Source organism: Ambystoma mexicanum, chromosome 3p, assembly GCF_040938575.1.
Source record: "Ambystoma mexicanum isolate Mex_15411 chromosome 3p, UKY_AmexF1_1, whole genome shotgun sequence".
NCBI lineage: Eukaryota > Metazoa > Chordata > Amphibia > Caudata > Ambystomatidae > Ambystoma > Ambystoma mexicanum.
The window spans coordinates 551,202,589-551,229,681 of NC_090925.1; the positions used below are offsets into that span (position 1 = coordinate 551,202,589).

General features: G+C 48.1%; 1 protein-coding gene across 1 annotated transcript in view; it reads right to left on the minus strand.

Moving 5' to 3' along the window:
• The window catches only part of ARFGEF2 (ARF guanine nucleotide exchange factor 2), a 2,106,550-nt gene that overhangs the window by 1,945,927 nt on the left and 133,530 nt on the right, over nucleotides 1-27,093 (minus strand). The window contains exon 2 of the mRNA XM_069651280.1: nucleotides 10,810-10,840. Coding sequence (XP_069507381.1) covers nucleotides 10,810-10,840 — 31 coding nt within the window. The remainder of the gene's footprint in view (nucleotides 1-10,809; nucleotides 10,841-27,093) is intronic.

The window sequence follows — 27,093 nt, forward strand, 5'->3', positions numbered from 1 at the left end:
ATATCTTTTGGAGGGACATTGACAAGATCTCAGCAGTCACAATGAGACTCTTCAATGTGGCTTGTGTAATTGCCCAAAAGTGTATTCTCAGACATTGGAAGTCAAAATCTGCCCAAACATGTTTTGAATGGCTGAGAGATCTAGTCTACACTAGTGAAAGGGGAGAGACTTAGGGGGACGTGGCTAAGCAGCCATGTGAAGGGACGTGGCTCTGCAGTCGCTCCGGTTGATGATACCGTCAACATCCGGAGAAAACCGCGTGAATATAAGCTGGAAAGATCCAAAATTGGGAGCATAGGCGTGGGAAACCCTGCGGCACACCGTGTGTGAAAGTCACGCTGATTCCCGCAGAAACTAGGCAGACCACAGCCCGAGAACATCCCGAGGCGAACATAACTAGGGAAAGAAGATGGCCGCAGTCCGCCAGCTCCAGAGGACAAAGGATTTCGTAGTAGCCTCGATGGATGCCAGGAAGAAACTGAGTTCGGCGGCGATTGGGACACTGAGGCAACATACGCCGTCTGGAGCCCAATGTGGAAATGACTTGTGCCGGGCTCCGGCTCTCGATACAGGCGTGCAGTGTCCACCCGAGCGCAATCGGCGCGAGGAGCAGGAACGTTAAACAGCTGACGGGAAGAAGACCAGCGCTCGATCGCAGAGCACTGGAAAGGATTACAAGCAGTGCAGTGGACCCGCGCTTCAGGAAAAGTAAATTAAGGGAAAAAGAAAAAAAAAAAGGGAAAAAATAGTATCCAAGTATCCAAGTATCCGGCCCTCTCCTTTCGTGAGCCAGGACGTGTGGCTGCCAGCTGGGCGCATCAGTGCTACAAACTAACAGAGCGCACAGTACGCAGGCGGGGTGCCTGGACTGGGAGGCAGCAGATGTGGCAGCTCGAGCAGGGCTGACGGAAGGAGACATTGTTACCCTGAACGAACAGCAGCGAATGAGCAGCGCTGCACGAGTGCCCGCGAGGTTAGCAAGACGCACTCTCTGTTCACAGTGGAGTGCAGAGAACACTATTTAAAAAAAAAAAAAAAGCTAAAAGCTGCCCTGTTGCTGCATCAGGCAGCTTAGGTGCTCCATACAACGAAGGGCTGTACCAGAGGCTGGAGGGCAATGGAAGCCTGCACTTCTTCATTGCTGAGAGGCAGGGGCCTAGTAAATCCACCTGATATAGTGGCCCCTAGGAGTACATGAGATCTATACAAAGCAGCTGGACTGTCACGACCCTCGCCCAAAACCCCCTCTGGCAAACCCATTGGCCAGGTGGAGTCAGGACTCAGGCCTCTAGAGCCTGGCATCCTCTTCAAAAGCCCTCATGGGGCCTATGGCGCCAGGGTCATACACCATGAACAACAATGTGCTTGGGAGCTACTGTATTGTATTGTAAGCCAACATGGAGGCATCCACATAGCTTGGTTCCCTAAGAACCAAGCTATGCAGTCTAGTGTTTTGGGTGTGGCAGGCCTGGAACTACTTTCCCTGGTACTACTTTACCTGGGCTATATAAACTACACCCTGACTGCAGAACATGCTTTGTGTTACTTTGCAGCTTGCAACGTGACGCTCACCGTGTCCAGCTATTCCCTCGAACCTCGGAGAAGCGGAACCAGCAAGGAGACAAAAGGATCATCATTAGCAGCAGCATCTTACCTGCAGTCTTCATCTTTAAACACTCGCAGCTACTGAGAACAGCTTCCTCGAATCTGCACGCCTCCCAGACAGAACGACCTGAAAGAGGAAGATAGAGGCAACATTAAAGAATGCTGGAGAGACATTTACAAATTACGAACTGCTCAAAAGGCTTACCTGGCTGGTCGCCTCTCGGCTGGCACCACTCTGGACATTCCACTCACGCTGAAGAACACCGCGACCTACAAGGAAGGAACACACAGGTTAGCAAAGGCAAGACTTTGCAGCGCTGTGCATAACACTTACTTACTGCATCATAGCGCTCTTAATGCGCCATCATTTACCAGTGGGGCTCAACCAAGCCAGTTCGCCGCGCTGAAGCTCCGCATACCTAAGGGAGAAAAAAAGAGACATTTTAAACAAAGAAAGGCATGCAGGATGGCAACAAAACTAAAGAACAGCAATAAGACCTACCTGAACAATATCAAATGGGCCAGCGTCAGTGAAGTAACTGGACAGCACTCGCCCATGAAAGACAACGCACCCCTGCAAAGAAGGCAGGACGGAGAGCACGCCTAATTCTACCACAAGGTGAGGAGAGGGCACCAGAGGGACTGAAAGCATACGGGGGTGGAGGGAGGATACTTACCCCAGTCGGTCAGTCTTGAACACAGTCCTCCTGTATTTTCAGGTAGAACCTTCCCCGCAGACCACATCAGGGCAAAGCTGAGAAGCATACCAGCGAGTAACCCGGCTGGGTGGCATCCCTGTGGATACCAGGTGAGCATAACATGGACCCATACTGGCACGCTGCTTTGCGAACGCAGGAACTGGTTTTTACTGGCACTGTTGCACCTGAAGTGAACAACAAGGCACCCTAGCCTGGACAGTTGCTGGAAGAAGGCCCAATTAGAAGAAGGAAGGAGGCAGCCACTGTGGTGTACACGTGACACTATCACCACATGGGACCCCAATAGTCGGAGAAGGCACGTGGGAGGACACAACCCACTCGGCACATGACAGCGCACGCCATCACAGAAGGCAGCCCTCAGACTGACACTCCTAGACCCAAATTGATTTGGTGGCGTTACAGGAATATTGGGGTACAGCACAAGCACCACATGCAGGAGCTGAAATCGGAACCGCAGGCAGGGTTGAATGATGTCGACGAAAGGACTCAAAGCCAAGAGCAAGCAACCTACAATGGAGGCCTTTTCCAAGACACAACGGACCCCTACTACTCCAACACACAGCACAGCGACAGCTTATGCGGACAGTACCCCTGAAGGAGAGAACCACCAGGTCCTGGCAGCTATAACAGAGCTGAGGACCTCATGGGGAACGGCAATGGCGGACATACGGACGGCCCTTAAGAACAAAATAGATGCAGGGGCATTGAACTCACCCTACTGCGACAGGATGTCAGAGCGCTGGCTGAGAGGACAAGTGGCCTAGAGAGTGCTGTCAAAACCAACACAGACACCGGCACAAATACTGCGAAGGAGATCCACATACTCAAGCAACAGGTGGCCAATCTCGAGAGTCGAGCAGAGGAAGCAGAAGGAAGGGCGAGGAGAAACAAAATCCGTGTGGTCGGCCTGGTGGAGGGAGAAGGTCAGGACCCCACGGATTACATGGAGAATATGATCCTGCAAGAGATAGGGGCAGACAAGCTCTCACAAGGATTTACCGTCGAACAAGCACATCGGGCCCCAATGAGGAAACCACGGCCTGGGGCCCCTCCTTGAGCGATAATTGCAAAGATCCTGAACTATAAAGACAGACAGAAGATCCTTGAGTACTTTCGTAAAGGTGGAACCATAGAAAGGGCATCTACCAACATTACGGCGTATCCCGACTATACCATGCTGGTGCAGAGACAGCGATATAGCTATGTGGCGGTCAAGAGGAGACTGCACACGGCTGGGATCAAGTATATGCTTTTGTACCCTGCGAGGCTGAAGGTCCTGTACAAAAGTAGAGCGTTCTTCTTCGACACCCCAGAGAAAGTGGCGACATGGTTGGATTTGCAGGGCTGCCCGGAACGAGATGACCAAGAACGGGATGGACGTGACAAGTGAGAGGGAGGTATCATGTTTGCTGAGGGGATAAATCGGGGAGGGGAGTCCTAGTGATAGATTGTGGAACATCGAATTGTATTGCATTACTGGACTCACCTAACCTGTTGGGCTGGAATATAGAGAATGCAATGTACAAGCAAAATATGCGGCGGTAGACGCAGTGGACTTAAAGTATTCAGGGGCAGCAGGTCGGCGGCAACCTACCCCCAGGAATCAGTAATAAGACAGCCACTAGGGCAACTCTACCCTGCCGAGCCACGAGTACGGGCTAGTGCCAGAAAGGGGTAGATGCGGAGGGGCCTGAGATCCAGGGATGGAGCTGGGCAACAGTTGGGGAGGGAGTTGATGGGGCAGGGAAGGTATGGGTGGGGAGGTGCGGGGGTTGGGGGTGTTTTTAGTTAGGGGAAGTTTAAATTGGGAAACAAGCCTATACTGACAGGGAATACAATTGGAGCTAGACTGCATGGATGGGAGGGGGAGGACTCTGCCAAGTCATGGGGGAATCGCAAAATAATTACTTGGAATGTCAGGGGGCTCAACAGCTATTTAAAGAGGAATAAGGTCATGCTATACCTGCGTAGACAGAAGATAGACATAGCCCTGTTGCAAGACACGCACCCGACGCGGGATAAGATGGAGATGATCGGGAAGAAATGGAAGGGGACCATGGTGGGTTCAGCATATTCGGCCTATGCCAGGGGAGTGATCATTTGGGTGGCGCCGCATGTCCCGTTTAAGCAGTTGCAGACGCTAGTTGAGATGGCTGGGAGGATGGTCATAATGAGGGGATTGCTGGAAAACAGAGATAAGTATTGTAAACATGTATGCCCCAAACCAAAACACGGCGGCATATTTTAGGACCCTGTGTAACAACCTCAGTGCATGTGTAGGAAGCGCAGTGATTTGAGGGGGAGATTTTAACTGTATACTAACCCTAAGGTAGATAGATCAGACGGGAAATCGGACAGACCTGCCCCAGCTGCTAAAGTGTTGCAGACATTGCTGAATGACTTTGGGCAGCAATTGTACACAAAATTGGACTGTGTTTGTCACGCAGGACATAGTGACGGAGGTCACACAGGCAGAATACAAAGAGTGTCCTCTCTGACCACTCGCCTTTGCTTCTTGGATGGCAGTACCGACCCCCGAGGGCTAGGATTCCGACATGGCGCCTCAGCAAAGGCGCTGAAACATCCAGTTCTCAGAGAAGATATGAGGGAGGAGATTATTAACTACTTTGAGATTAATACCGGCAGCGTATACTCGGCGGGCACGTTGTGGGAAGCTTTTAAAGTTGTGATGAGAGGGGTAGCCATGGCAAAGTCCAAAAGACTGCAAGGAGGGATCCTAGCTGACCTACAGGAAGCGGAAGGAGAATTGGAAAGGGTATTGAAAGGAGGAAATGTTACCAAGGAAAGCACTGAATTGATACACGGGTTACAGCAGAAATGTGTTGGATATTGGGAAAGGCTTTGTAACCTAAACTATAAAAAATATATAGAAAGACGCATGCGGGAGGGGATGAAACAGGAAGGATTTTGGCATGGCTTTACAAGAGTGAAACCCCCAGACCCATGATTAGAATGATAAAGGAAGATGGAAGTGTAGTTGATACCCAGGAGGGAATTGACCAAGAATTCGCCGACTACTTTAAGTTATTATATGAGCATGACGGGGCGAGCAATCACACAGAGATAGTAGAAACATTGGAGGACATAGGATTGCCGCAGATCAGTGCAGAGGAAAGAGGAGCTAGATGCACCGATTACTTTGGAAGAATTGGAAGAAGGGGTGAGGCAGTCACCCACCTGCAAGACTCCGGGGGCTGATGGACTCAAGCAAATTCTATAAAACATTTAGGGGAGAAGTGCTCCCCCTGCTTTTGGAAATGTTGAACGAGGCATATGAGCTGGGCAGACTGCCAGAGTCACTTAGAGAAGCGGTTATAATACCGCTGCCCAAACCCAACAAGCCTGGGCATATCTGTGGTTCATACAGACCTCTATCAATGTTGAATCAAGACAGCAAAACACTGACGGCTGTTCTGGCAAATAGGCTGAGGAGGGTTATTAGCAAATTAATAAATCCAGACCAGACGGGCTATGTGCCGAATAGGAACATATCCAATAACCTTAGGCGACTCCATCGGGTTATTGAGCATGGGAATGGGGATGAAAGTGAAATGGCAATTGTATCACTGGACGCAATAAAGGCCTTTGATTCGGTCAAGTGGCCATGGCTGCTGGCGGCCTTGGCTGGGTATGGCATGGGGTCTTGGTATCTGCAGTGGGCAAAAATGTTATATAGCGAACTGTTGGCGAGAGTCAAAACAGGAGCAGTGATATCTGAAAGATGTCAACTCCGTCGGGGCACCAGACAAGGATTCCATGGTCTCCCATGCTTTATATATTGGCCCTAGAACCTTTGGCGAAATACTTGAGGCAACAATATGACGATAGGCATTGCTGTAAGAGGGGAACGACATCTAGTTTCATTATATGCGGATGACATGCTGTATTTGCGATATATCCGGAGGAAAACCTCCAATATATTTTGGAAGTGATGGGAAGATACACAGGGCTGTCTGGCATAGCGGTGAATCCTCAGAAATCTAGTATGTTCCCATTGGGTGGTTATAAGGGGATCCCACTGACACAGTTACCGGTGCTGCAGATACCATGGGAGGTTAGCACATTTCGCTACTTATGGATAGATATATACCACACCGTAGAAGGAGCATAAGGGCAATACAGAGGTAGCCATTAAGAAAATCGGAAACTGTATGAGGTTTTGCAACGATGGGACCTGGGGCGATGTTGAAGATGGTGGTCCTGCCTAGGCTCCTGCACTACTTTGGGAATATACCATACTTGATACCTAAGAAGTTCTTCATTAGATTGGACAGTATGTGTACAGACTTCCTTTGGCATGGCACACGAAATAGAGTGGCCTTCTGGAAGCTGCAGAATTTCTATGAGAAAGGGGGTATAAAACTGCCTAATTACAAAGTTTACTATGGTGCGAGCCAGCTGCAATATGTGGCCAAATGGCTCTCAGAGGAGACGACCCCAGAGTCCAGGCTGTTTCGACAAGATTGTGCCCCATTTTATTTAAAAGAGGTTATGTGGTTGCCCAAGGCAGAAATGCAGGGGCGTCCTAGGATGCTACTCAGATGGAAGATGTGGCGTAGGGCATGTCAAATGATGCAGAATCCCACCCCGTGCTCCCCGCAGGTCCCATTAGTGGCACTGGCGGGGGGAGATAATCAACGTAGGATGATAATCAGAAACCACTGGATATGTTGTGATAGCAACGATGGGGGATATTTGGCAAGAGGGGCCTATAATAGATTTTGAGGCGCTGGGAGAGGAAACTGGGTTACACACAGGCCAGTATATCACGTACCACAGAATAGTACGGAGAATTAAGAAGACATGGCCTGAAGTGGTATTGGAGGGAGAACCGGATGTTGCCATAGACACGATATACGATATAGCTGAGGGGGGACTTGAGATACCTAGAATATACAATATGATGATGTCTAAAGTGGGGAAGGAAGTAGTACAATTGAGACAAGACTGGGAGGCAGAAGTGGGTGCCCCGATGGATGATGGGATGTGGGAACGAGCTCAAGGGTATCATAAGAAGGTGTCGAGAAATGCAAGATTGAAACAGATTCAACTGTTTATCACGCATAGGGCGTACATTACACCCCAGCGAATAGCCAGGTTTAAAAATGTAGGACGGCAAGCATGCCACAAATGTGACGAAGAGAATGCTGGCATTGTGCACGTTTTGGTCATGTCCGGTTATCGAGCGTTTTTGGAGCAAGGTGGCACACAAGCTATCAGAAACAGGCATTAAGATTGTGGTTGATACAGTGTGGGACTGCTTGTTGGGGGTGGGTTCCCTAGATCACCAAAACTTAAACATGCAAGTAAATTAAAAGACCTGGCATACGTGCCTGCAAAGAGGAGAATTACCATGGGATGGAAGACATGCCACAGACCACGGATAGAGGTTTGGTGGAAAGATTTGCAGAAATGGGCTGAGGCAGAAACTATGGTATGGCAAGAATCGAGCAGTACGGCGGGTGGGGGGAGAAGAGACAGAGACCCCGATGGCCTGGAAATTGTTAATAGCAGAGTTATTTGGATCAAGGCAAGACCCAACCGAACTCATAGAAGGAGATATCCTAACACAAGATGCAGGAGCAGGTGGTGTATAGAAGTAGGCTCGTACGGGGGGGATTAATGGCTGCAGTGGACATGATAAAGTGACGTATAATTGAAATGTCAAGTATGCACTGCAAGTTTGGTTTGTATTGTATTGTTTGTAAAATAATAAAAATGTTTAAAAAAAAAAAGAAAAAAAAGGGGAGAGACTTATATTACCATGGTAATCCCAGCCTGTCGGCCTAATGATATTTAGAACCCTTTGGGAACATATTTATCGCAGCTGGTATTGTCTGATGGTGGTAGCCCATCGGAACTTCAGGGGGAAGAAGATTGATGAGCATGTAAAATGGGGTGCGCAGTGGGTGCTATGTGCCACTCTACTGTGGGATATGTTTGGGAAATTGAATGTCGCTATCCTCGCATATCATGAGTATAATGATCTTGTGATGTCTGTCTTTTTTGTTCAAAATAAAGTGTATAAAAAAAAACGAAATGTGAGTGTACATTTGTAAACGAGGTTTGAAAAATAATGTTTCAGAAAATTTCAGCTAGAGTAAAAGAAAAAAAAAAGAAAAGATTAAAAAAAAAGTTACCTATGCTCCACGGGTTAGTGTTTTCACTTTTAAATATATGCTTCAGGTATTGTAAATATCTTCTACAAGGGGATTAGCATAGGATCTTGCACAATAACTATGATCTGGATATTTGAAATCACTTTACTACATTTTGCAACGTTCCTCATGTTGTATCGGAGACAGAAAAAATGTTGCTTCAGATACATAATATATCATGGAGCACAGAGACTTATTACAGCTTTTAATGTGAGCTCATAGTAATATACAACAAACAGAGCTTAGAAACTATGACCCACTTTTTGAACACGCTCTGCTTTATGTAGAACCATAACTTGATGCTCATGAAAATTATATATTTTCCTTTGAAACAATATGTTTTGTTTGGACTATGCCATGTCTCACCAATTTCATGTAACTGCTATAAGGGCATAATTGACTCATCCTATACCAACCTTTTCCTGGGGCATTTTGAAACATGTGTTTGGAAACATGAGGACTTTGTTAAAGGCCAAGTCATCTATTGGGGGCAGTACATAGACAACAGCCTCATGATATGAAATGGTGAACTAGGAAAGTCTGGAATATATCCCTTGTATTCCAACAATATATAGAATACAAAATTGACAATGAATCAAAGTACAGATTAAATTCAAGTTCTGGATATATATACATACATATATACATACACACCCCCTCCCCCCTATCCCCCCAACGGTCTACATTCTACCCTATATCGGGAGGAAAATGCAATATTGTAATCTACCAGCAGCCATCCCAGGTACATTATTCAGACCATTCCTTAATGCAAATTTGTGCAATGCGATGCTACTACTGCAAAGAGTCAGAAATTGAGAACCATGACCAATAGACTCCTCACAAGAACACAATCAGAAGAGTGTCAATTTAGCAATAGCCAGTATAACAAAATGTAAAAGTAGTGCACAGCTAACAAGAAAGGACAACAAGGAACAATTCCAATAGTGATATGTAAAGTAAAACACTATTAAAGTATTAGGACACCTTGGAGGATAATCCCTAAATACCCTACCAGAAAAGCAAACTAAGTCAACTGTTTTGAAAAGAGCTACTTCTCCAAGAACGGACACAGCCGTCAGCACTACACAAGGGGAATTACAAGTGTGATTGCTGTGTTGATTCCAAATATAGGGAGACTGACCAGGAGCAGATTGTAGACTGTAGCAAATGTTTCCCACAGATTAATGGCTTCATGAACTGAACAACTACTTAAGTGATATATACTATTAAATGCTTGCGCCAAAAATACTACATTGGAAGGACTAAACGTGCATTACAGGGTGTAATCAAAGACAATAGAGCAATTGTAATGGGAAACAAAGCCTATAGACTTCAGATCCACTGTCAAAAATCAACACTCGCTATAACAGAAGGGATAAAGAACATTGCAACATCATAAGCAGGAAAGTATTTTGATCAATACTATAAATCCTGAATATCCAAGTCTAAAATGTATGCTAAAATATATCTAACTAAACGATTAATAATGTATGCAAGATTGGACATTAGAACTACAAACATTTTCAAGAAGATAGATGCTTAAATGGGAACATTTTGTGATTCACTCAAATAAATTTCACATGCTTTGTCACCAAGACCCATTTTATCCGGGACAATCATTTTTTAGTATACAGCAATAATGATCATTAGAATTTGAGGGATTATTACTTGGCTTGTATCCCCCAATGCATCGTTACATCTGGCGTTACATATTATTTTCCAACAAACGGAGCAATAGCAGGTAAGCACCACCTTGGAACCCTCTGATCTGTTTTGCATTTTATGCCACAGTTAGGGACAGCAAATTATTCCACTTTAAGCATTCAATCCAAAGATCTTTTAGAGGCTGGTATTTTTGCTCTTTTGATTTAATACTCATTATGCTAAGTATTTCTTTCCATCGATCGTCATTTGCTTACTTATAACCTTTTAGTGCAAGATGTACCACTGAAACCATGAAGATATTTGAAACAAAAAGATAGATTTTATACCTCTCAGCAAACATTTTAGATTTACATTTTACAATTTTATGAACATTTACTTTTGTAGCCCAATAGAATTAACAGCACCTTTTGCACAAGAAATCACAATTTATTCATTCATTTCCTGTCCTCAAAGAACAGCATCAAAGAAATGAACACCAAAATTAACAATGCACAGCAAATATTCTAAAATCCAAACACTGACTGAACCATTCCCAAAATAGAATGCACCGGAAAGAGTTTTATACACCAAGATTGATATTATAAGAAAAGTTAACTACTTAAAATATTAATTGTATTGACATGCAGGTTTATAAACCTTACCTTTGCTTTTCCAATTCAGATTTAATTTCCTCTGTGAAAAGAAAACGGTCTCAATTTAGTTATTAATCCAGTGCAACATCCATTGTGGATTTTCAAACTATGTAAAATACAAACATCTCATACCACAACTACAACTACATTGAAGCAAGGGTGCTACTGAAATAAGTGCCAATAATTGTGCACACACAATTTATTTGGTCCAATCTCAATATTATACTAGAAAAGGAATTACAAAAGAAGTACACCAAACAAGTTTTTAACCACTTTTCAAGTTGTGCTAGGGTTAATTCTTCCAATCTGGCTATGCAATATGAATCAACTCATAAGGTTATAATATCTGAAACTAGTGTAAAACCTGTTACAAAACAAAAATTCAAAAACAAACAAAAAAAAACAGTGTGCTTTATCTAGAACACCTAGATTGATAGATTTCAGACACGTGTTCCTTTGCGCATTAATGAACAAAAATATCAAACGTTAACTGCAAACATTTTCCTGCTTTTTAATGGGCAGACATTGCTTTTTTCTACCCCTGAACGACGTATACTTAGAAATAGAGGGTATCCTAGTCTGTTTCAAATTAATTTTATTTACACCAAGCAATGTACACATTTCACAAAGTTTCCAAGTTGCATATTAACTTGATGCACAAAAATTCTTCTATCATGTCTTCCAGTCTGTGGGTCTTAATCCTACACACCAATGGGCCACAGACAACACTGTGACCCAATGTAAGTGTGCACCAGAATAGACCCACGTTTTCCTCTTTAACCGTGCCTAGAAGGAAGGGTGAAGGGTGCAGGAAAAGTGTACCAGATTTATTTAGTTTCCTCACCATCATCACTTAGATTTGACATCAAATATTTGTAGCATGCAACAAATTCAAATAGAGCACAGATTGGTTCAGACAAGACAGAAACAATCTTAGTTAAGAAAAGGCAAGTCTGTATTGCCTTTAGAAAAACAATTTAAAAAAGGAGGAAAGTGTGAATTGTGGAAAGCAATGAGAGCAAACACAGAAAATCCCCTCTGATTTCTATAAAAACAAATATGGAGGTGAATTCAGCAGAAGTCTGTGCTCACTGAGTGAAGGGAAGTAGGAGCCTGGCAGAGGACAATCAAATCCCAAAGTGAGGTAGGCAATAGCCTAACATTTATTTATTGGTATACGGGGGAAGAACAATGGTGGTTTGATCACTAAAGAACATACACCAGATAATATATCAGATTTGACGGGAAGCAGTGAGCTACTTACAATGGGGTGACATTCCGATCAGGTTGTGGTAAGAAGTAAAGGGAACAGCCACTGGGGAACATACATGGGGTCAGTAGCATAGCACAAAATGTGGGGGACCCTGTGATCCATGCTAATGCCTTCTCCCACACCCTCTATACCCCTACCAAGCTCGGCAACAAAGCACTGGTCGAGCCACACTTTGGGCAGGCCTGGAGCACCAGACATGTATAATAAACGTGATGATTATGCTGCTGCAGGGGCACGCCAAACACTGCACTAGGAGAAAGACAAGTATGTTTTTTAATCAAACCTTAACACAAATGTACCAGCCACCTTTGTGCATGGCCAGTAATATGCAAAATAATGATACAGTAAGAGGACATGTCCATGCTGGCTCTGCCAGTATCCCCATATACAAACATTCTCGTGCTGGCTTTGCCCGTAATGCCAGTACACATCCTGCACAGGAAGACTGTAGGTTATTGCTGGCTACACAAATGCCTGGTAATCGTCAAGTGGACTCTGCCCTTAACGCCAGTAAAACCTGCACTGCTACATTTCCTTGTTTGGCTGCGCCAATGCTTCCACCCACCATTTAAGAGCACATCATAGAGGTCTTGCACCATATGCAAGTAACAAATGCCACACAACAAAATGTACAGTCTGCCAGCTCCCTTGCGCTATAAAACCCCACCACAAACACTGTTTGTGCCCTCCCTGACTTATACGTGTAAAAATGAATAAAACAGACACTCCCTGGACAGGGAATAAGGCACAAAAGAGCAGGCTGCGAGAGTTCAAGGAAAAGTTTATCTAGATCTCAGAGCGCTCTGACCACATCAAGGTTACAACACATTTATATAAGCACATTGCATATCTAACATATGATGCTACGTTGGACTCGGATTGGTCAGCCACGGGTGGCGTCTTAAGTGTGGGCATCATCTCTTCCTCCGGGTTGGTTGCTTGGTTGGCAGGAGGATTGACGTCAGACATCTGTGCTCCGGATGGGTGAAGGTCAGGTCGCTGTGAAACACGGTGGTCACTATCTAAGCTAAGAAAATACATTCTAAATAATGCATGCACTAAATAATGTTTGATCAAAAGACCCTCGGTAGTTTATCATGTCATTGTACAAATCATACAGGTATCTATATCATGCATGATATTTGGGTTATACAGGTCACAAGTTTACGGGTGTTGACCACTATAATCCTCTCATTGAACTGTGGGGTTAGTCTCACAAGAATCTCAGGTGTGTGGCATTTGTTAGTATTGGGCACAATATACTGCAGCAGGGGTCTAATGTTAGTTGGGGGTCTGTTGGGTGGGCTTCATAGCATGGTCAGCGGTCTGCCACATGAAAGGAATAACTTGCAGGCACACAGGGTGAGAATGGCAATAAGTTTCAACTGGCGAGGGTAAGAGGGCAAGGACACTTGTGGAGATGGACGAGCTATGTGCTCGGCTCATGTTGGTTCACATGCAGGACAGTGATCTCGGAGGAAAAGAGATGTGTTACATTTATTATTTGTTGCAAGCATCTCCGGCTTCAGCGTGAGAATGGAGCTGCAGAGTTTTCCAGTCAGAGTGGGAACGAGGGTGGGGGCTATGTGCTCCGAGCTGCTGCGGCGGGGAAAGGGAGAGAGGCATTTTGTACTATCGCAGTGAGGCCTGGTCACCAAGATGGAGTAGAAAGGGGGTACAAAAAATGGATGCCCTGTGTCCTGCTCAGTGGTCCCATCTACGCGAATGTAACCCAAAGTTAACATTGCATAAGGGCGAGGGGCGTACCCACCACTGGAGGCACTTGGTCCGAGTTTTGTACTGAGAAGTGATGGCAGAGAGGGGCCCATTGGCCCCTCGCTCCCACACAACACCCATCTATGTAATAACATTCATCAAGTTGACTTTGCCCAAAAATGCCAGCAAAACATGTAAGAAAACATCCATGTTGCAATGCCCCTTGCCCGGACACCAAGCTTACATGCACACATTCATACCCATTAATTCACCAATAACTCACCCAGTGGCAGCTTGTGAATTTTTTAACTGAAGGGGCATAAACATTTCCTACAAATACACCAGAGTGACCAAGCGTAGCGAGATAGCACCAACCCTCCAAAGGGGATTTGTGGGTTTCCTGCCCCCACCCTCAAGGTAAATGTTTAAATAATGGGTAAAAATGGTCCATTATATAGCACACTGAAAATAATTGCGTAAAAAGCCACAGCTTTTGCAATTGTTTTTATAGGGTAAAACCAATTCTAAGAATCCAATGCATGCAAGTCGGCAACAGTGCACAGGAACATTAATGCTTTAATTGTATGGTTTGCTATTAAAAATGCCATGCCACAATAAAAAAAAATGCCATCCTCGCACTATAAACATAAGAAAAACGTGTGGTCTTCTTGGCCCAGGCGATTGGCTCCCTTCTTCTGGGCAACAATCCGAAACTCTGTTCTGGGTGACGCAAACCAAATTGTTCTTCTCCAGGATTGTAAATCAAGAGTTTCAAAAAGTTTGAGTGGATTCCAGCAAAACACACAAAATAAATGTCTCGTATTTTCACAGCGTTGGAGGAGGACTGCCCCCTGACTTTGCTTTGGTTTCTCAATGGTTCTCACGATGCCTGGACAAGTCTTTATTTCTCCTAGCTTTTAACAGATGTTTTACAAAGCCAAGAGGGCACTTCCCTCCTCTTAGTTCTTTCCACAATGTTCATCAAGGCCAAGGGGTACGTCTCCCTTCCCCTGGCCTTTTCTCAAAGCGCTCTTCAGGATCTCCAGTGTCCACTGTGTTCACAGTCTACCAGATTCACTACCCAGCCGGGTACTGCGATTAAGATCCCTGGAGGCAATTGGTCATTGGCTGTTGGTCCCAAACCCGTCTCAGTTCCTCTTTTTCCTTAGAAGTTACACCCGGTTCACTATCCTGCCAGGCATGCCCACTTGTTGAGTCCTAGATCCTCCTTATTAGTTCCTTTCTTCTTTGCCGGTCCCAGGCCTCTTTAGCATAGGCTACTCAGTTGGGTCCCAGACCTTTTTGTATTTGCCCCTTTGGGTCCCAGACCCTTCTGGCAAAGTTTTCTCGCTCTCTGGTTCTGCCATAACCGTCCCGGTCTCCCCACCTTCTTCTGGGTGCTTACCGGTGTAGCACCTCTGTAGCAGTTCCCAGAGGCCCCCTGATATCATTCCAGGGACTGCAACAGCTCTGCAGCAGGTCCCTGCTGCTAGGCTGCGTGGCCCAGTTGGTTCCTTGGCTCCAGCCTTCTCGTTCGACTGGGTGCTCCGCCTCCTGTCTTCTGCTCCAGCCTTTACCCCAACAGACCTTCTGGGGTCCCAACTCCAGGAGGGTACTTTTCTCGTTCTCGGCTGTTCCTTTCTTCAGGGTTCAAATCTCCTGGTTCCTCCAGACAGGGCCCCTCCAATTTGGAATTCCCTCTTCTGTTTTAATGGTAGCGTGGCCAATAGGAATCCTATAACAACTAGACTGTTCCGTAGAGGTGCTCTTCTTGCTTCCGCACTTCTTCCTCATCCCAGTACTGATGTTAAGAACTCCCAGTAAGTCAGTTGGTCTCTTCTTCATCTCAGTACATAAGGGATACAAGTCCCTTGAGGAGTCCACACTCTTCCTTGTCTCACTGTTCACAAGTGTTTCATACAAAATTGACAAAAGTTTAGTGTGCATCTCATGTGGAAGTTAGATTAGCAGTGCGCTGGGTACTCGCTGCTGCTGTGGTTCCTGCCTATTGGGTGATGCTGGACACCCAAAAGCAGGTTTTAGCTCCTACTCATTGAATCTTAATTTTGAACCCTGGGATAGATTTGTGAATCGGGAGAAGAAATTTAAATTTGATCCCGTTGTGCATTGTCAGCCCTCCAGCTTGCTGACGGTAAGAGGAAGTAGGTGTGAAGTGAGGGAGTTGAAAGACAGTCCTAGTAGCAAAGTTAATTATCTTGTTGAGAGGACAAAAGGCATAGTTGAGGAGACCAAAGAGGATGCTGGTACATGTGGTAAATCAGAAATAGGAGTCGGACACTGAAGATGGTTAAACAGAACATTTTATTCACTCTAAAGAAAAACTACTGCTACGATGAGATTACCCATCTTCAACTGAAACCATAAGGTGCTTGGCAGAATGTTTAGTCAACAAAAGAGTATGTCCTTGGTCCAAACTCTAATCTAACTAACTGGGTCTACCACTATACACAAATTATAATACCTAAAGTAAACGTATGTTAGGCTTGGGCTGTTGGTATCTTCTAGCGGACCTCCTCTGTTAATAGTTCTTGAAAATAAATGTTCATCGCAAATCTCTGCATTTGGCCTTTGCCAACAGTTTTTTGTACCAAAGTCAGCCAGTTTTGTTGTAATTCATGAAAACATTTAGATTCTGAAGTATTCCCAAATCAACTGGTTTCACTTTCCTTCCTCCACAACTTGGAAGACTCAATGAAGCAGAAAAAGATGTTACTTTTCTTATCCCCTTCCAAATATTCTCAATATATCTCAACAGCCCCTTTTCCAGAACAATGACACACCTCTTCTCAACGATGTAGTCAGTGTTTGAGCTATGGTCAACTTTGTCTCAGGGCCCACTTCGTTTTTTTTTTTTTTTTTAACTTCTTTTTATTGTTTTACAACATAAAGGAAAAGATCAAACCAAAAAACCAAAAAAGAACGCATTCCCCATTTCCCCTTTTTTTTTTTCCTCCTCCCCCCTCCCTCTCCCAAAGGCTGCCGCGGTATGTTCGTAGTCCGTCGCCTCCTCGGGCTTGGCTCTAACAGTTGTTGCGAATATAGCGGAGGGACCGATCTCTCAGCAGCCTCCCTCCTTTCACTGGGAGTGTCCCCTGCTCTCGTCTATGCGTGTATATGTTGGCCTTTCCAAGTAGGATTTACACTGTTCAGTGTCTGCGCGGGCCACGGCCAGGCCTCTTTCCACCCAGTACTTTCCTGTCTCTGAATCATGTGGTGCCTTCCGGCGTGGGCGGGCCAGTTTCCTCATTTCCTGAGTTGCCCGGGTCGCTCGTGTCATCCCCACTTTTGTTACCTAGCAGGTCTTGTACCAGAGAGTTCCATGCCAATAGTCTGGCCCCACTGTTACTCTCCCCCCTTTGAGTGGCTCTCGCCCAGACTGCCGTCTCTGCAATTGTCCATTTTTGCAGGTCGGCCCACCAGCCCTCCTTCGAGGGGCCTTCTCTCTTGTTCCATGCCATCGCTATGCGGCGCTTCGCCAATATTGTCATTAAGTCTTTCATTTTAGCCACATGTGACATCTGCCGGTGCCCCCTTGGGAACAGGCCCAATAAGTATGATGCTGGCGATCCCGCTGGCATGTGTATGTCTGCTGTCAGCGCCTTCTCTTTCACCATGTTCCAGAAGTCTGTTATCTGCGGGCACGACCAGAACATGTGCACCATGTCGGCTTGTTCGACTCCGTGACGCGGGCAGCACCGGGCCTGTCCATCACCCATCCTCGACATTCTCTTGGGAGTCAGATATGCTCTATGCACTATGTAGAGTTGCAGCTGCCTGAACCTGGCGTTCCTGGAGACCCTTTTCGTGTACCAGAGGACTTTGTTCCATTCCTCTTCTTCAAAGGGTTGTTGAAGTTCCTCTTCCTATTTCATACGTGCTCTTAGTGTCTTTTTGTTGGTGATTCCCAGCAATTGCTCATAGAGTCTGGATACGGTGTGTCCCCCTTCGGAAACATCATACCATGCGTCCAATGCTCCTTCGGTGTCCTCGGGCTCTGGCATGGTGTTCCACCTTTTCTTTATTGCGCGAACTAGGCTATTATGCAGGATGAATTGGCCCCTGTGCATGCCCTGTTCGTCCACCAGGGTTTGTAATTCGACCCATTGCCCTTCTCGCCACAGGTCCCCTATTTGGGCTACTCGTGGCCAAACTGGCCACTCGGGTGTCCCCTAGCCCCGCTAGTGGAATATGTCTTGAGCAGGGGTCTCGTGTGCCTTGTGATTTCCAGGCTCTTTTCCATAGTGTTCGGCCTAGCTGGACTATGTTGGGAAGGTCTTTGGCTTGGGCGGCCTTTATCCATAAGAGTTCTCTCAGGTAGTATCTCCGGAGTGTTGGCCCAAAAAGTATTGCGTCTATGGAGATCTCTTCCCCTAGCCATCGAACCACAAATTGGAGTTGTGCTGCCAAGTAGTAATACTCAAAATCTGGGAGTTTGATGCCCCCCCCACTCGTAGCTCCTTTGTAGTGTATTTAGTGCCACCCTGTTTCTCCCCTCTCCCCACAGGAAGGTTCTCGCCATGGTATGTAGGCGTTTAAAGAAGGACCTTGGTATGTTATATGGGATGTTTGTAAAGTAATATAAAAGTCGGGGCAGGACCGTCATCTTTAGCAGCGCCGCTCGGCCCATCATGCCCAACGGTAAGGTCTGCCAGAATTTCATGGCGTTTTCGATTTTGTTTAGGGCTGCTTGTGTATTACCTGCATGTGTTTCCGTGGTGTCGTGGTAAATGTCTACTCCCAGGTATTTGAAGGTGTTCGGGGTCCATACGATACCTAGATGCGGCAATTGATCTGTCGGTATTGCGCGTAGGCCAGCTAGGGGAAATAGTGAGGATTTTTCTTTGTTGACCACTATTCCGGATAACCTACCGAACGCGCTCAGCGCCTCCAGCAAGACCTACAGGTGGGTTTGTGGGTTCTGTATGTAGAGGAGTATATCGTCCGCGTATATGGATATCTGGTGTGTTCCCCCATCTATCTCTATGCCCGTGTCCTTGTAATCCGTTCTTAGGAATACTGCGAACGGCTCCAGGGCCAGAATATATAACATTGGAGACAGGGGGCATCCCTGTTTTGTGCCTCGCTCTATGCCCCATTCCTTAGAAACTTGTCTACCTGTCTTGACCCTTGCTCTCGGATCTTTGTATAATAGTTCTATCCATCGTATGAACCCTTGTCCAATCCCGTAGTGGGCGAGCGTTCCCAGGAGCCAGTCCCACCCCACCGAATCGAATGCTTTGATTGCATCCAGTGAAGCTACAGCCCTCTCCCCTCCCTCTTGGTTTGTCCTTTCTATGACATAATGGAGTCTGCGTAGATTCCAGGACGTGTTTCGTTCCTGTACATACCCTGTTTGATCTGTGTGGATCAGGGTGGGTAGCACTCTTTTAAGGCGGTTAGCCAATGTCGCCGTCAGGATCTTGGAGTCCTGGTTTATCAGGGAGATCGGTCTGTAGGAGCCGCATTCGAGAGGTGGCTTTCCCGGTTTAAGGATGGGGACTATTATCGATTCTGACATGCTACTCGGGAGTCTTCCTTTCTCATATGCTTCCTCTAATGTTTCCAGCAGTCTCGGGGCTATGTCTGGCCCCGGAGATTTCCCTGTCGGTAGCTGGGTGATCACTTCTGTTAGTTCCTCTACCGTGAGAGGGGCATCTAACATTTGGGCCTGTTCCTCCGTCAATTGTGGGAGGCCGATTTCTGCGAGGGCTTCCTCCAGGTCCCCCTCTTCCGCTTCCTGGACCCTGTAGTATAAATCCTCGTAAAATTGCGAGAACACCTCATTTATACCGTCCTGGGATCTTATCACCTCCCCCTGTCTATTTTGGATTGCATTGATCAGTTCCCGCTTAGTTTCCTGTTTGGTTAGCCAGGCCAGGAGTCTGCTAGGCTTGTCCCCTTCGGCGTGTAATTTCTGTATATATTTCCCATAGTCGAGGCGCCCCAGTCTTTCCCAGGTCTCTACACACTGTTGTCGCAGGGTGGTGAGGTCCCTCTGTTCCACTCCCCTCTCCCCCGCCTGCTCTTCGGCCTTCTCGATTTCCCCTTCCAGCTCATCTAGTTGCGCTAGGGTTTCTCGCCTAAGCCCTCCCGTCTTCCCCATCGCCTCACCTCTGACCACCACCTTAAAGGCCTCCCATACCGTACCCGTGCTTTCCACACTACCAGCGTTATGCTTGAAATAATCGTCTATTACGTTTTGGATGTATTCTTGCAAACCTCCGTCTAATAATGCTTCTGCCCTTAATCTCCACGTGGGTATAGGGGCTCTCCTGTGTGTGTGCTCCCATGTGATTCTCAGGGGGGCGTGGTCAGATAGGGTTTGCGCGTGTATATGGGCCTCAGTAAATTCCCCTAGTGTCTCCTTGCCCGTGAAAAGGTAGTCTATCCGTGTAAATGTCCCATGTGGGGCACTGTAATGCGTGTATCCCCTCTCTTCCCCATGTACCTTCCTCCAGATGTCTTCGAGCTCGAGTTGGTCTAGCATCTGTCGTAGTACTCTCGCTGGTGGCGCCGCTCTCTTGTGCTTATTGTCCGACCTGTCTAGCCGGGGGTCCAATGTGCAATTGTGATCGCCCGCCCAGATCATCGTAGCATTCCTGTACGGGGCCAGCCGGGGCGGGAGTGTCCTGAAGAAGGTCGTCGCGTCATGGTTGGGGGCATAAGTGTTCACCAGGCATATCTCCCGGTTTTCCAGCATCCCGTGGACCATCAGGACCCTGCCTTCCGTGTCTTTTTCTTGGTTGATGAGCTGGAATGGGATTCCAGGAGCGACCCAGGTCATTACTCCCCTTGCGTAATTGGAGTATGTTGCGCTATATATCTGACCTCCCCATTTTTTCTCCATCTTGGCTTGTTTTGCGGCCGTCAGGTGTGTCTCCTGTAGCATTGCAATGTGGGTCCTTGTTTTGTTCAACCAGGTATACATCCTCAGCCTCTTGACATATGCGTTCATCCCTCTGACGTTCCAGGTGACAATCCTCAGGTCATCTCGGTCCTTGTGGAGACTCGCGCTAGTGGCCTATTTTTTCCCCATGGGCCTGCTCAGTGTCTTATTCTCTCGATTCGCTCCTGCCAGGGATTTGTTCCCCTTCTACTGCCTGTTGAATTTTAAATGGTCTATGCGTCTGCCATCTCAGGTCGGTTCTCCTACTGTTCGCTGTATTCCGTTGTTGACAGTCTCTCTTTGTACTTTCCGCCAGCTCTCTGCTTGTGGGTTCTGCACCCTGTGTTTGTCTTCCATACTGATTCTTTGTGTATGACAACTGTTATTTCTCCTTCTGCTTTTCTCTTTTCCTTGCGGGCTTAGCCTTAACTCTCCAACTGCTATAACTATTAACCAAAAGAACATCAACAAACGCCCAGCCTCCCTCCCCCTGCTCGGGCCCCACCGCTCTCCAGGTGCCGTCTTCCTCTCCTCGGGCCTGCCTGTCGCGGCGTAGTGTCTCGAAACTGACACTATGAACATTGTCCTAACTGGGGTTCCGCTGTGGGTCTTGGCGGTTCCGCTTCCCTGAGTTTTTTGCTCCCCTTGCAATTCTCTTTTACTGTAGGCTTTTCAACTTGGAGGCTGTCGGTCACCCTATTCCGATATTTCACGGCAGGGTGTCTCTACTGTCCTGTTGCTGTGGCGTTGGATACGCATATCGCGCTCGGTTTCACTCTGTTTCGCCGGGGGGAGTTTCTGTTTCGCTCGCCTCCCTCTGCCAACTGCGGAATCCCTTCTTGGTCCATCCACTCCTGGGCGTCGGCCGTTGTCTCGAAGATCTGTGTCTTCCCGTTATGCAGTACTTTAAGTTTGGCTGGGTACAGCAGCATGAATTTCACCCCTGCCGCTCGAAGGCGCGCTTTGGTCTGCCAGAACTGGGCTCTCTGTCTTTGCACAAGGACCGTGTAGTCTGGATACATCGTTATCTTGGCCCCATTTCTTGTTATATTCCCTCCTTCTCTTGAGAAAGTCAGGATTTTTTCCCTGTCCTTAAAGTTCATGATCTTTGCAATCATTGGTCTCGGTGGTGCTCCTGGGCGCGGTTTCCTGGTTAGCGCCCGATGTGCCCTCTCTACCGCAAAGCCCTGGGACAGGGTCCCAGCTCCTACTTCTTGGATCAGGAGGTTCTCTATGCAATTCGTGGGGTCTCTGCCTTCCTCCCCCCCCCCGGCAGCCCTACTATGCGTACGTTGTTACGCCGGGCCCTGCTTTCTGCGTCTTCAGCTCTACGTTCTAGTATATTGATTCTCTCTATTGCTTCTGACATTTGTGTACGCGAGGTGGTTGCTTCCGCTGAATTGCTGTGCACTTGTTGTTCTACTGTTGTCATCCTCTCCGCCAGGTTCCTCGTGTCTTGTCTGAGGAGTCCCACATCCACCATCACTGCATCCAGCTTGCCTTCTATTGACGTCTTTAGCACCCCTATGGCTTCCAATATGCTGCTTTCCACTTGCCTGATCTCTCCTTGCGTGACATACGGCTCTGGCGTGTCTTTCTCTTCCGCCTCGGGCTGCTGGTCATCGCTCTTGCGGGCGAATGTCTCCATGACTGTCTCCCTCTGCCGCTCTTTGGCTTGTCTGGCATGTTGATACCTGCTCGTCTCGGCCTGCAGTGAGTCGTGCTTGGTCGGGGTCTGCGCCTCAGTGGGTTTCTGCGCAGTCTTCGCCCTCACTCACGCACTTCCTGCGTGTGTTGGCCTCTAAAGAACTTCTTCCCTCTATCTCTCTTTATTTGCCCTTCCACCGTGTCTCTCTGCGGTATTGTCTTTCCGCACACCCGTGGGTGCTTGCAGTCTATTTTCCGTGGGGCGGTTCCTCCCCTGGTCAATGCCCCTGTCCAGTCTCACCAGCTGAATTCGTAGCTCGTAGCTTCTTTTGAGGTGCCGCCTCGTGGGTTATTTCCCTCTCTTACTTATTGTCCTGAGGCAGCCGGCTGGGCCGGGGTCTGCATCCGTGTGTATCCCCTTTGCGTTATGCTCATGGCCGCCTTTCGTTCCTGCGCCATCCCTGTTCGGCCGCAGCTCCCCTCGCAGGCTCCGCTCAGTCCTCGATCCGGGTTGGACGTCCCGGTCGCTGCCGCGCCTCTCTCCCCTACCGGGTCTCCGTTGCAGTTGCTCACCTCCGCGTCGGCAGGGGGGGCTCTTCTTCGGTCCGATCCGTGGGCCGCCTCTCGTTTCTCGCGGCGACTCTGCCCGCTCCAGTTCCATGCAGCGCGACTGCTTGCAGTGCCGTCGCGGGCTCCTTCTCCCGCCTGCTGCAGTTGGTGCTTCGCGCCTACGCCGCTCGGGAAGTATTCCGGTTCTGCCTGAGCTGGGTGTTGGTCGGCTGTCTCTCCCTTCGCCTCCGGTCTCTCCCTTCACCTCCGGTCCTTCTTCATGTCCTCCTTCGTGTCACAGGACGCGGGTCGTGGTCTCAGTGTTGCGCGCCCGCCATTTTGTTGGTGGCGCCGCGCATCTCTCCCTCTCTGTTTACGCCCGTTCCAACTTCCGATTTTTCTCGGGTTTTCTCCCGTATGTGCCCTGAGCCTTCCGATGCCTTTTCCTTGCGTTCGTTCGGTCTTCTGGTGTGTATTTCCGCCGTTTTTCAGGATCATTGGCCGGATCGAGTGGGAGCCTCTCAGAGTTAGCTCACGCTTGCATGGCCACCAAGCCACGCCCCCCCCATGTGAGACCAGGGCCCACTTCGTTATCTTCAATTTCTTGGTCTTTGCTTGGTCGCTTTAGACCTTTACAGGGCCCTCTAGCCCCTTTGTGTACACCCTGCTCAGATATTGCCTCATACTTAATATCCGTTTTATCTATATGACTGGCGTCTTTATCGCCATGGGTTGATAGGTAGATCTTAAGCTGGACTTGCATATCAATTTTCTTCTGGGTATATGCATCTCTGTGTGGTCAGTGACTAATGTTTCTCAATGACTTCACCTCCCTTGGATAGCATCGGGTTTTGCACTTTCCCGTACTTGGTGCAGAGCTTGGCCGCCTTTCTCATGCCCAGGCCGAGTACCTGATATTCTGTGGTACTCTGTCCAGGGAGAGTTGGTGAGGGCAGACTCCTTTGTGCCGCAACGCTTTCTGGCGCTCTCCGGCATGGTTCACCAGTGCATTTCTCTGGCTTTCTCTGCCAGCAGCCTTTTCATGGACTCGCTGGCGTTTCTTCCTCTGCTTTCTGCAGCAGCAGCCTTCTCATGGGCTTGCCCGTTTCCCTTTCTCTGTCCACGTTTCTCAGGACGAGAGCGGGCAACTTTTCTTCTGCTCTGCATGTCTCAAACCCAGCTGATTGACTATGTCTGCTGTGGTCTCTCTTCAGGCGAGGACTTAAAGGTCTTTATAGGGGTTGCGAGGAACCAGAGGGCGTCCTCACTTCTTTCCCCAATATATCCTTCCCCCAGGTGGCCAGGGAAAGGCCTTTGCTTTTGGATTGTTATCCTGGGGGTGGCTATGTGAGCGAGGATCACTTGGGGAGTGGGGATGAGGCACCCTTGGGTGAGACATGGTATCCCCCGATTTCTCTTTTCCAATTAACCAAAAATTCCCCAGGTCTTTGTAGGGTACTATCAATCCCTTCCCTTTTTTCCTAGACAACCCACTCCCAACACACACCACTTTGGTACTGAGACGAGGAGGCCACCATTCAAAAAGAGGAAAGACTGGACGAAGAAACATGACCAGTCTAGTTGTTGGGCTCATTACCATGGAGCCGGGAACTTTAAACAAGGTTCGACCGAGGTATCACTACCTGTTAGTCCCACCAGTTCTCCCGGCCTACCCCTCCTGCAGACTCCTATACACGGCTGGGCCATCACCAGTGTTACTTAATACGCACTGTACCAATATGTAATAATTTTTGCGCTGTGATGAACTAGGCCTTTTATCCCCTTAGGATTTTCAACCTTAGGTGGCCTCTCCACGTGTTACTTAATACGCATTGTACCAATATTTAAAATTGTCTTGTCCGCCTGCCTCCTCCCCTCTCCTACCTACTGTATGGTGCTATCTCTCCTATCTTCTCTAACTGCTTCTGTGTTGAATATCCTGCTCTCCTCACTAAATCTGGTAGGAAAAAGTTTAAAAAGGACATCCTGGTCTCCAACCCAGGCCTCCCTATCGCTGACACCGATACCAATGCCTCCTGCAAGGAACCTCTCACCGACATCCTCTGTCGTGCCTTCACCTGACTTCTGGACAGTTCACATGGTCTCTGTGCTTGCTCCTTTCTCTTCTTCTCCCATTAATGGTGGCACACGTTGGGATGTCCTCTTGGCCTCCTTCCACTCCTCTAAGGTTTTCATAAAGGTTTACTCTAATGGGACTGTCTTGATCCAAGTCCCTCAGGCCAACCTTTACCTCTTTGATAGACGCTTCCCGCGCCTCATCAACTTTCTTTCTTCTCCTGCTGTCCCCCCTCTCCTTTCCTCTGCTACCTTGTCTTGCCCCTCCCTCTGCCCCCTCTTGGGCTCCTTCTACACCTCCGCAGGGCGTACCTCTGATCTGTACCCCTCCCCGGAAGTCCTTCAAGGATGGCAATGTTCTCCACTTTGCCACTCTTAACTCTCGCTCTGCTGTCAAACATTCCTCTGATATCTGCCACCTACTTGAAGAACTTCGGTTTCACTGAGACATGGTTCACAACCAGCTCTGTCACCAGCTTTGACATGCTCCTACCTGACGGCTACAAGATACTCTCCTTGCCCAGGCCCAACCGCTCTGGTGGGGGTGTGGCCCTTATCTTTCCTGAGTGGATTCCTGCCACCGTCACTCCTACAAAGACCTACTCCTCTTTTGAATGCCTTGTCTGCCGGCTCTCTCCCTGTCTCCTAGCCATTCCCTTACTGTGGCTACCATCTATCAACCACCTGGTCAGAACTCTTCCTTCCTCTCCGAGTGGACGGACCGCTCCTCCTCACTCTTGGCCTCAACCAATCAACTCCTCTTTCTTGGAGACTTCAATATCCACCTGGATGCCTCCTGTCCCCCCTCCAGACACTTTTGTGACCTCTGCGTCTCACTCTCCATTCTCCCCTCTGGCCCTACTCATTCTGCAGGGCACACTCTCGATGCTCTGATCTCCTCTAACCTTCCCCTCTCTGTCCCCCTCTCCACTCCTCTCTCCTGGAGTGATCACTTAGTCCTATCCTCCCACCTCACCCTCCCTAGCCCTCAGGGCAAGCCACCTTCGTCACTGCCACCCTTCTTCTCAGTCATCCGACCCATGAAGCGCGTGTTCGTTGAGACTTTCACCGCCACCTTCTCATCCCCCAACCCCTTTTGGCTGACTCTCACCCTGACACAGCCCTCTCCACGCTGCTATATCTGATACTCTTGATATCCTTGCCCCCGTCATGAGAATCCGCCTGAAGCCCAAAGCCAAGTGTAACTCCTGGTATGACTCAGATCTCGTCACCCTAATACGCAAGTGCAGGGTGGCTGAGAGGAAATGGCGTGCTTCATGTTCATCCTCTGACAAACTGACCTGCTGCAAAGGAAATACCGGCTCTCCATTCTCACCAAGAAGAGAGCCCATATCCAAGCCCGCATCTCTGCGGCATCTAACAACTCGGCTGAACTCTTTAAAATCTGCAAGGAACTGGCCAATCCTGCCGCAGTCTCTACCTCTCCTGCCCCTTCCCAAGCCCTCTGCAAGGCACTGGCTTCTCACTTCATTTCAAAAACTCAGGACATCTGGCCCTCACTCTCTTCCTATCGCCTCCCTCCCTCTACTCCCTGCTCTTCCTCCGATTCTTCTGCAGCCACCCCCCGTCCCTCCTTCTCTGCCTTTCCCCTTTTCTCTGCAGACGTGGTTTCTCGACAAGTCCGATCTATGAAAGTCTCATCGAAACAGGTAAACCCCTGTTCCTCCAAAACTATCAGGGACCACATCGACTCCCTGGCTCCTGCCCTGGCCAATTTCTGCAATCACTCCTTCGCCACCGGAGTCTTCCCATCCCTCCTGAAGCACTCCCTTGTGCACCGTCTTAAGAAACCCTCTGCTGACCCCTCCTGCCCAGCTAACTATCGCCCAATCTCCATCACACCCTTCCTGGGCAAGCTCCTGGAGAAACTGGCCATCTCCCAGTTAATCTCCACACCGAATCTGTCGGTTGTCTTCATGACCATCAGTCTTGCTACAGGGCAGCCAGAAGCACGGAAACTGCTCTCCTGAACATCCGTGAAGACCTGCTCTCCAACCTTGACTCCAACACCCTGTGTTGTCCTCATCTTGCTTGATCTCTCTTCTGCCTTTGACACTGTCAATCATGCCATCCTGCTCAACCGTCTCCGTGACAACCGGGGTAT